Source organism: Physeter macrocephalus, chromosome 11 (genome assembly GCF_002837175.3).
Source record: "Physeter macrocephalus isolate SW-GA chromosome 11, ASM283717v5, whole genome shotgun sequence".
In the NCBI taxonomy this organism is placed as follows: domain Eukaryota; kingdom Metazoa; phylum Chordata; class Mammalia; order Artiodactyla; family Physeteridae; genus Physeter; species Physeter macrocephalus.
In genome coordinates this window covers 68,437,032-68,447,972 of record NC_041224.1, presented here as the reverse complement: position 1 = coordinate 68,447,972, position 10,941 = coordinate 68,437,032, and the positions used below count along the sequence as shown (strand labels likewise).

At 51.7% G+C, this 10,941-nt stretch overlaps 1 protein-coding gene across 4 annotated transcripts in view; it reads left to right on the top strand.

The window, feature by feature from the left end:
• The window catches only part of TMEM266 (transmembrane protein 266), a 140,245-nt gene that overhangs the window by 85,957 nt on the left and 43,347 nt on the right, over positions 1-10,941 (top strand). For all 4 annotated transcript variants that reach the window (XM_024128885.3, XM_055088151.1, XM_028495139.2 and 1 more), the window contains 2 exons: positions 8,717-8,773; positions 10,182-10,320. In XM_024128885.3, coding sequence (XP_023984653.1) covers positions 8,717-8,773; positions 10,182-10,320 — 196 coding nt within the window. The remainder of the gene's footprint in view (positions 1-8,716; positions 8,774-10,181; positions 10,321-10,941) is intronic.

Genomic DNA, 10,941 nt, shown 5'->3' with positions numbered 1-10,941 from the left:
GGCTGAGTAATATTCCATTGTATATATGTACCACATCTTCATCCATTCATCTGTTGATGGACATTTAGGTTGCTTCCATGTCTTGGCTATTGTGAATAGTGCTGCTATGAACATAGGGGTGCATGTATCTTTTCGCATTATAGTTTTGTCTGGATACATGCCCAGGAGTGGGATTGCTTGATCATATGGCAACTCTATTTTTAGTTTTTTGAGGAGCTACCATACTCAATATTCGCCTTATTGAGGTGGTCTGGAACTGAACCTGCAAAATCTCCAAGGTGTGCACGTATAGTCTTCTGTCTCCCCCATCACCTGGCGTAGGGCTGGGCATCTGACACCAACCAATGAAGGCGTGAATAAATTAAACATGTGAGAAATTCTTTTTCAAAATCTTGTTTTCATTTCTTCATTTGCCATGACCTTGACAATAATGATCTTAGGGAGCATGAAAGTTGGATATAGAGATGAATTTCCTAAACAAGTTGGAATGTACTACTTTAGATAATGTCAAGCTCACTGTTGGTGGAAGTCTGCAAGCTCAGGCTAGATGACTAGCTCATTGGGCTACAGACAAGGGATGAGAAAACATTGGAAGGCGGTTGGGCTGTGCAACGTAACCTTTAAGGTCCTCCCTCCAGCTCTGAGATTCTAGAAATAATCCCAGGTCCAGAACATTCCACTTAACACCACATTCTCAGCAACAACTGATCCGTGCAAGTGGGGAGAGCTGGGCTAATACTTCTGCCTCCTGGAGGAGGGACCTAGTAGGGAAGAAGCACATCCTCAGTGACCCTTGGCCTCAGACACAGACCAAGACCTCATACCGGGCTGTCAGGGTGACATTCAGGAGGAGCTGGGAGGCCACCACACAGACAACCCAAAGTTTGGGTCCCTGGTGACTCCTCTGGGTAAGCACAAGGCTCCATCTCATCACCCTGATGTATAACAACAATCTTCATGCTTACAAAGATAATTCTGCCCATTGTAGAAAATTAAGAAAATACAAGAAAAAATGAGAAAACGCAAATAGCCCATATTCTCATCACCCACAGACAACCACTATTAACTTGGTTTACGTCCAGTGAGCCTTTTTCAATGCCTAAGTGTGTATGTACACACTTTTTCCTTAAGAAAAACGGGGTTATAGTGGACCTGATATTCTGGAACCCACTTTTTGTCTATGAATATTTTGTAAATGTCTTTTCATGTACATACTTTTACAAGCACATGCTTAGGGGGATTCTACCTAGTGGTTTTTTTTTTTTTAATTAGCAAATAGTTGAAACACATCAAAAACATAGTGAATCATTTAATGCACACGTGTTCCCACCACCCAGCTTTGTCAAATCCTAACATTTTGGCAATCCCCTGCCATACAATGGCTGCAGCCATTGTACGATGTCCCCAGTTTAACCCTCATCTTGGACTTGTAGGATTTCTCCCCGTTTTCTGCTGTTATAAACAGCACCAGCCCTGAAGACTCACCCCATCTCAGTGTGACTCAGTTTGGGTTTAAAAGCAGTGACCCTTGAGCCCGTGTGACCCCACCCCCTGCTCCTCTCCTGCCCAGAGTTCTCCTTTCCGCCCTCGCCTGGCACCACTTCTGGCTGTTTCTGGCTGTCATGGCATGTCCTCCCACCCAGGCGGCAGTTCATTCATGTGGGCCAGTGGCATAGAGGGAAGGTCAGGCCCAGGCTCTGAGCCTCCTGGTTCAGCCTCCTGCCAGCTGTCTGGTCCTGGGGAGGTCACTTTGCTTCTCTGAGCATCAGCCTTCCTTGTCTGTAAGAGGAGGTTAAAAATATCCATCTTAGAGGGATTTATGAGAAATGAAGTAATGTGTATAAAGTTCCTCTATTAGTCTAGGTTTTCCAGAGAAAGAAAACCAACAAATATAACCTAGATGTATATATTTATATAATAAAAGAGATTTATAACTTCTTGGTTCACATGGTGATGGAGGTGAAGAAATGCCCAGATCTGTAGGAGGCGAAAGCTGGAGGCCCAGGAGAGCTGATGATGTACATCTCAGTGCACGTCGGAATCTGCAATGTCCCAATTCAAAGACAGTCAAGCAGAGAGAGTAAATCCTTCCTTCCTCTGCCTTTTGTTTTTATCAGGTGGATTGGATAGGATGAGGCCTGTTCATGTTGGGGAGGGCAATCAGCTTTTACTCATTCTTCCGGTTCAAATGCTAATCTCATCCGAAACACCCTCCCAGACACACCGCAAATGAGGTCTGGCCAGATATCTGGGCACCCTGCGGCCCAGCCAAGTTGACATGTAAAATTAACCTCCTGGTTCCTAATACGGAGCCTGGCACAGAGGAAGGACTTGATTAAGTGGAAGCTCTTGTTTATTTATTCATTCAGCCCACATTTTTGAGTGACTCCTTGCCAGGTGCTGTAGGTGGTACCGGGCGTGAGGATTCTGCCCTGATAATCAAGATGCAGGCCCAGCTCAGGTGTTTGCAGTCTACTGGGAAGCCGCCAAGCGGACGTGTGTAACGAGAGAACCGGAAATGGAGCTTAAGTCTCCTGCTGCAGTCAGTAGGAGACCTCGGAGGGGAAGCAGGCTGCTTGCGCATGTGTGAGCTGCTAGGTGCACGGTGGGGATAGAGGACCTTCAGGCAGCAGTCACGGAGTGGACAAGGGACAGCGTGAGCGACCAGAGCATGCCTGGTTGTTGACTACAGCAGGGAATGGTGAGAGATGTCCTGGGGACCAGGCCAGGTCATGAAGTACCCTCCATGTCTTGCTCAGGAGTGGGGGTCTTGTTTTGAAGGCAGTGGGGAGGAGGCTCCAAGCAGGAGAAGGGGGTGATGAAGTTGGACTTTTAGAGAAATCCCTCTGGCAGCAGGTGAGGAGCAGGGGTTGGAGGTGGGGGGAGCCTGGAATTTGGAGACTATTTAGGAGGCGTCATTTAGCTGTAAGAGGTTAAAGGTTTGACCCAGAGCAGTCGAGGTGGGATGGAGGAAGGGACAAGCTGGACAGAGTTGAAGGAGCTAAACTCTGCAGGACTTGGGGACCCGGCCATCCTGGGGTGGGGGGCGTGTGAGCCAGAGTGAGGGTGATCATGACTTCCGGGGGAGGCTGGCCTCCTAAGAGGGGGTGGGGATACCCTGTTCTAAGCCTGGGAACTGCTGCAGGAGGAGGTCTCAGCTGGAGTCGTGGACTGGGCGGGGCTTCAGGGTGCGAGTTGAAACCAAGGGTGCGATTGTCCGGGGATAGGGGAGCGCAAGAGGAGAAGAAATGGAGCCCCAGGAAACAATTTTGGGATGGAAAGCCGACTGAGAAGGTGTAGCCAGGGAGGTGGGAGGAGAACCCAGAGGGTGTGGGATCCTGGAAACAAAAGGAGGCCTTCTAGAACAAGGAAGCTGGCAGCACACCTGAAGCTGCTGAGGGGTCATTGGTAACCAGGGGCGAGCAGTTTTCCTGGAATGATGGGAGCTGGCATGAGACTGCAGTGGGTTTAGTGGAGGCACCCCTTCAGAAACTTGGGAGAAGAGGGAGAGGGCAGTGGCTTAAGGGAGACATGGGGTCAGTGAGGGATGTTGCAGGATGGAGGAAGTGGAGATGTTCATATGCCCAGAGGGAGTTCTGGAACAAACCTTGCACATCGTGGGGGTTCCAGTTTCTCTCTTTGTCCCCCAAGCCTAGCACAGTGCCCCCTGCACAGTGAGCACACAGCCAGGGCATGTCAGTGCTTAGTTCACTGCCGTTTGGTCATGTTGTCACCACTGTGCTCTACCCTGTGGGTCTTGAACCCATTCTTTTAAGGTAGCCGGGAACCTCCTGCCAAAATGAGCCCAGCATGGTGGTAGACAGTGCAGCCAGTGTGCCTGGGAGCCCACGTCCCTGGAGATATCAGCTGCTGCGTCTCGGAAGGGGGTCATCTTTAGACCCCTAGGGAGGAGGCAGTCTCCATTCACCATCCTCTTCCCCACAGATTTGGAAGACTTGAGGGTGAAGGAGGGAAGGGGTGGCTGCTCGCTCTGCTTCTGCTTTGTCAATGCCTAACCCCAGCACAACCACCTTGTGCTGCCTGCAATCACCCCTCAACCTGTGCATGTCATCCAGCAACCCTTTCTTTTGCAAACCAGTTCAAGACTGCTTTCAGCCCCCGCAAATGTTCCTCACATTTCCTAAGTTCTCCTTGTAGCTGGATCCTGGACTCCATGTCTTCCTCTTGCTGCTCTAGTTTACCTGGGGTCTTGCAGAGGAGGGAGCCTGCAGCCATCTTGGCAGCAAAAACTTGCCCAAGGGTACATCTGCTTCTTGAGGAAGCACCAGGGGTCAGCCCCCAGTGGCCTGGTGCCCACCGTGTGTATTCCTTAGGCCAGGCTGTTCCCTTAAGCCGTGCACCACCACCCCGCTCCCCAACGCCGCCGGCTGCAGCCTTGCAGGGGCACAAGCTCAGGGCGAGATGTGTGCTGCTTCCTTTTCCCCGGCCGGTGGGCCCAGCTTTGGGGATGGCTCTGCAGGGAGCAAGGGTGCCAGCCCCCACTCTGCTCACCAAGCAGTGAGCCAGGGGATCTCCCTCTGCTTGAGGAAGGGGTGCCTTTGAAAAATTTGCTCGAAGGCATCTGATAGACTAGCAGGTGTTTCTGCCTGCATCTCCCAGGGTTCCTAAACCCTAGGAGCCTCATCAGGCCTCATCCCAGGGAAAGAGGCTGATTCCCCTAAGGGGAGGGGCTCAGGCCTCAGGCAGCAGGAGGCCAGGAGTCCTTGCTGCCACCTGAGCAAGGCAGGGCCTGGAGCAGATGCAAGGGTCAGGACTTCCCATCCTCCCCTAGTGCTGCCTGAAGCCTGAGCCCCTTCCCTTGGGAGAAATGAGGGGAGTCCCTCCTGAGAGCAGGGCTTGCCAAGGGAAAAGATGAGGTCTCTGGGGTGGGAAGGAAGAGGGGCCTGGGGACCAGAAGGTTTACCTGCCTCTCTCAGCCTCAGTTTCTGCATCTGTAAAACGGCACAAGAGCTTGGATTATAGTAAATAATAAATGGTGCCATCCTGGAGATTTTACCAAGACTCTGGCCTATCTTGATTGTCAGACCATCCTCATCTCTGGAAGGTGAGACTGGAATGAAGGAGGCTGAAAACCCTTAGTCCCAGGTGGGACAGAGGCAACTGGAGCTGAGGGTCCAGGTCCCTCAGTCCCAACCCCCTCAAAGCCCTTTGCAAATCTTGGGGGCAGGATTTCGAGGCCACGGGCCCTGGGGTGGGGGTGGGTGATAAAAATAACCCCTCCTTAGTGCCCTCCTGCAGTTCTGTTAACAAAGCTCTTTCCAACGGAGCTTTGTAGCAGCTGGCTAGCTGAGGCAGGCAGCACGGGGGCACTAGTTCCGCTTTCCTGCAGGCTGGCTGAGGGCTTCGGCCGATGTCCCATGGTTAGTAAGGGATAGTCAGAGCCCAAAAGGGGAACCTGACCTTTGACTCCTGATCTAACTCTCTTTCTCCTTGCATCTGGGCATGTGGTCTCCCTGGGTTTACCCAGGGCATTGTCACCTTACACATCCCTGCCGTTCTGTTGGGTGCTCCAGGGGAGTTTGTTAAAAAAGGCATATTTCTGGGCCCTGCACCCAGAGATCCTGACATCCTGGATCTTCATGAGAGCCCAGGAATCTTCATTTTAAACAAAATTCCCAGATGTTGCTAAAGCAGGGGGTCCTTGCCTGCGCATTGAGACACGCAGGCCAACAATGGGTTAGTCAGTCTGGGTGAGCCCCGTGCTGGGGGCCGTGAGGTGGCAGGGCAGCATGGCCAGGTCCCTACCTCCACGGACAGCAAAGGATGCTGCAGGGGAAAAAACCCTGGGTGGAGTGTTTCCGAGCTGGGTTCTCATTCCACCTTTGACCCTGACTCGGAACAGCCAGTTCCAGGCCATTTCCCATCTACAGCAGGAGGCTGGCCCAGGAGCTGTTTCCCAAGCCATCTCCACAACTGCCTTTTGGCTGTTCTGTTTCCATGGGCTGGGCTAGGAAGGAAAGTCTCCCTCACAGGGTGGGTCCCCTGTGGATGGGCCAGCAAGGAGGGAAGGCAAATAGGTGGCCAGTGCTCCCACTGTTCCACTTGCCTACCTGGTACCACCTTGACCCATAAGCCCATCAAACCTCCATCCCTTCCTAGAGCACAGAGGCTCCACTGGTGCTGTCTGCTGCCCGCTCCTCCCCTCTCTGGGGTTCCGGGCTGAGTTTCAGCCTGGCCAGCTCCCTTCCTCATGCCCCCACTGACTTTTTAGTAAATGCTGCTTTGTTTATAAAGCAGGATCATTCCTTTTAAATGAGGTAACCTAGAGTAGTCAAATTCATAGAGATGGAAAGTAGATGGTGGTTTCCAGGGGCTGGGAGGACAGGGAAATGGGGAGTTGATGTTTAATGGGCACAGAGTTTCAGTTTGGGGTGATGAAAAAGTTCTGAGGGTGGATGATGGTGATAATTGCACAACAATGTGAATGTACTTAATGCCACAGTTCACTTTTAGAAATGGTTAAAATGGTATAATTCATGTTATGTGTATTTTACCACAATTTCAAAAGATGGAGCAGTAGCAGGGCGAGGAGGAGGAGGGACCACATCCGGACCAGCCCCTGTTCCTCTCTGTGCTAGCCTGGACTTTTTGCTTTGGGACCCCCAGAATTGGGATTTTGAGGTGGATGTGGCTGGGGTGTATCATTTCAGAGGAGACAAATACTGAGTTTCAAAGTCAGCACAATTCGAGGGAGTGAACAGCAGCAAAAGAAACTAGGACAGTATCTGGTGTTCTTATACAGCTTGAGTACACTACACGGAGGCAAACACCTCTGGGTCCAAATGCCGACTCACCTCCCAATGCCTGAGTGACCTTGGGCAGCTTCCTTAACCTCTCTGAGCTTTCAGCTTCCCCTTCAGTAAAATGAGAATCATGTGTGAGGAGGGTTGGCCCAGGATCTGCAACCTACTGATATGTACCAGATGGCACATGTTAGTCTCATAATGAATTGGAAGATTTGTATCTTCTAACTCATCTCTCCAGCAGAAGGGGAAACTGAGGCCCAGAGAGGTTATTTGACTTGCCCCAGGCCACACAACCAGCCGATTACTGAGCTGTGACCTCAAGATATGGGACCCCAACCCAGATCTCTCTGCACCCACTCGGAGCTGTGGTGCAGTTAAGCGAGAGATTGGGAAGCCATGTGGAATGGGCGTCAGGCTGCCACATGTCCCTATGTGTTCTCAAACATGGTGACAGAACTGGCCGCCACCAGCATCCCTCCTTCTCATCTCTTCAGGATAGGCCTTTATGAGGAAGAGGTAAATTTTAGCAGCCAGGCCTTTTTGTGGCTTAAGTGTGGGTAGAGATCCCTAGGCTTTCTACAGCTTTGCCACATTCAGATGGCTGGCCTTGTACTATAGGCATGTGGGAGCAGGGACCTCACCTGGTATGAATTACTGTGAACTTCTCATCTTGGTTCAAGGAAGGGTCTACGACAATTGTACCAGGGTCATATGAGACCAGCTTTTAAGTATCTTCTTTGGAGAAAGATGTACTCTTGGTGAGGAAACCGCCACAGAAGGCAGAGGCATTGGAGTGAGTTCCTGAGGGTTTTAAGGAATCAGACCTGCATGCATTTGTTCATTCATTCACAACTTGTAATCACTCAGTGTCACTCTATGCCAGGGATTAGGGGTTAAGGAGAGAAATCAGACAGTGTCTCTTGAGCCTGAATTGGAGGATCAGGCAGATAGTCACCACAATGTAAGATAAAGTCCAAGGGGGGGAGGGTGGTGACTGATGTTCCAAGGCCTATAGGAACACCCAGGAAAGAGGCACCGAGCCTGGGGAGGGTAGAAAAGCTTCATGGAGGTGACGTTTGAGCCGTGGCCAGAAGGAGAAGGCCTTTCCAAGAAGAGGAAGGGGAAAAGGCCCTGCTGGTTAGCACACAGGCCAAGATGCTATAACAAGATAACCAAAACCACAGGGACTTAATTAAACAACGTGGGGTCAGCAGTTAAGGCTTACGTGGTGGCTTGGGGCTGCTGGGGGCCCAGCATGCTTGTTGCCAGCCCTCCCTAACTGAAAACACCTCCTCACCACACCTACACACCCACATTCTAGTCTTTGGGAAGAGGGAAATAGGAGGACGAGCCTAATCCCTTAAAGGTCGCAACCAGGAGGTGGCACACAGAGCTCTCCTCATAAGCCATTGGCCAGAACTTGGTCACATGGCCACTCCAGATGCAAGGAAGGCTGGGAAATGTAGTCTTTATCTGGGTGGCCATGCTGAAATTCCAATTACTGTATAAGGAGAGAAGAGAGATTGGGGGTGGGGGGAAGTCAATGGGGGAGTCAAAGCCACATGCAAAGACAAGGCAAAGGAGAAAGAGCTTGCATGTTTGTAGATTTGCAAGTGGTTTGTGTCATGACAGGAGTGCAACAGATGACTGGAGAAGGAGGCAGGGTCCTGAGTATCATTCCAAGGATTCAGAGTGTATCTGTATGTAATGGGAGCATTGAAGGTGCTTAGCCAGGGGCTGGCACAGGCGGTGACGCAGACCTGAGCTGGGGCACTCAAAGCAGGGGTGGAGAGAGCACGTGGTCTGAGAAACACTTAGGGGATGGGGAAGACTTCTCCCATTATTGAACAGGAAGCAGAGCCCTTGATTCCGAGCTCTGGAATCCTCTCCGCCGGGAGGAGTGGGCAGGGAGAACAGTAACCATAACCTCTTTTCTCGCTTCCTCTCAGACTGTCCTTCGGATTGTGGTGCTCGGGATCTGGGATTACATTGAAAACAAAATAGAGGTAAAGACCAATGTCCACCTGCACCCCCCAAGCCAACCATCCTGGAAGCCATGAAATGTCACTGTCCCATCCATTCCAGGGTGGGAGCCATCAACAAAGGCCAGCTCCTTCCCACACTGGACACAAGAGTCTGTTCAGCTGTGCCTTTTGGTGGGTGGGGAGGGGGCTGAACTGAGCAAGTTTCCAGCCAAGGAATGGTCTAAAAAATCTCCTTGACATTATACAAAATTTTAAAAGTTATTTTTTTTAAACATCTTTATTGGAGTATAATTGCTTTACAATAGTGTGTTAGTTTCTGCTGTATAACAAAGTGAATCAGCTATACATATACATATATCCCCATATCCCCTCCTTCTTGTGTCTCCCTCCCACACTCCCTATTCCACCCCTCTAGGTGGTCGCGAAGCACGGAGCTGATCTCCCTGTGCTCTGTGGCTGCTTTCCACTAGCTATCGGTTTTACATTTGGTGGTGTATATATGTCCGTGCCATAAAAAGTTATTCTTGAATCATTTTGGAAAGCTTTTGAAATGTGTTTTAAAACAAATCCACTCTAAAATGGCCCCATGACCAGAGAGCTGAGTGGGGGAACCATAAAAGTGTTTCTCAGCCTGGGTTTCTGCAGAGCAAACCAGTTGCTTTGTTTTGTGTAAAAGCAGGTGAGGTGTGGTGGGTGGAGATGAGGTGCGGCGTAGGCTGGCTGACCCCCAGAGTTTGGTACGCACAGGACAAGGCAAGGCTGTCAGTGTCTGCTACCCACTCCTTCCTCACCACCCCATTCCCCACCACACACACTTTTTAGCCTCTTTGGACCAAATGCTGGGAGCAGACATAGGGGCCTGGCCTGTGGAAGTCTCAGACCAGGCCAGGCTGGAACAGGCAGATGGAAGGTCAAGGCCCAGAGCTGAAGCGCTGGCTGGGTCCCCTTCTCTCTGAGCTTTGCCTCCATGCAGGGTTAGAGACTCAGCACCAGCACCAGATGCAGATGAGATGTGGGCTCTGGGATGTTGCTTCCCAGGGGGAAGGGGCCTGCCTTCAGCCTCCACTGCCAGTGAGGGATTCAGCGCAGGAAACCTGTGACATGGGATGCAAGCCCCATCCTGAGAAGGGACAAGATGCTGGAGACATATGTTTGCAAAAGAAGCTTGGAACAGCCCAAGGCCATCTGAACCAAGGCTGGCGATGGGCTGAGGTCACTTGGAGGAGAGAGAGTGCTCAGGAGCACGTCTGGGGTGGGAGGCCCCTAAAGACTAAGGAGGGTCACGAGAGGCAGCCAGGGATGGGGGTGAACTTCTGAGGGGGGTGCAGGGGATCATTGGCCAGCACCAGCTGCTTTGCCTGACCTGGTCTCTGGTTCCAGGACATTCAGGAAGTTGGCCCAGGGCACTGAAATCCACCTCCTCTCACAGGTGTTTGATGGGGCTGTGATCATCCTGTCCTTGGCCCCGATGGTGGCGTCCACTGTGGCTAATGGGCCCAGGAGCCCCTGGGATGCCATCAGCCTCATCATCATGCTCCGGATCTGGCGGGTGAAGAGGGTCATTGATGGTGAGTGGCCCGAAAGGGGTGAGTTCGAGGCAGGAAGGATGGTCTCTGGGGTCTCTCATCCCCTTATCGGGGTACCCTCTCCCTGGTTCCCAGCCCCATGTCCCACCCTGTGAACACTGTGGGGTTTGACATCTTGTCAGGGAGCCCCTAGTCCAGAGTCCTCATCAAACTGAGATGTGATCGGGTCCAGCTTTGTAAGGCCCATGCAGGAAAGGCCCTGGGAGATCATCTAGTCCGTTCCTCTCATTTCACAGATGGGGAAACTGAAGCCAAGAGGGACGAGGGTCACACAGGAAACCAGCTCTGAGTCAGTAGTGAAGCCCAGGACCCCTGACGCCCACCAGTGTTCCCTTAGCTGTTCGGCTTCCCCCATCTGCACAGGCTCTGCTCTTGGCTCTGTCCCTGAGGGGCTGCCACTGGCTGGGAGCTCATGGGGCCCTGTAATCCAGAGTCCAGGCTCTCTCTCTGGGTCTCAATGTACGTCTTTTTTTTTTTTTTTTTTTTTTTTTTTTTTTGCGGTATGCGGGCCTCTCACGGTTGTGGTCTCTCCCGTTGCGGAGCACAGGCTCCGGGTGCGCAGGCTCAGCGGCCATGGCTAACGGGCCCAGCCGCTCCGCGGCA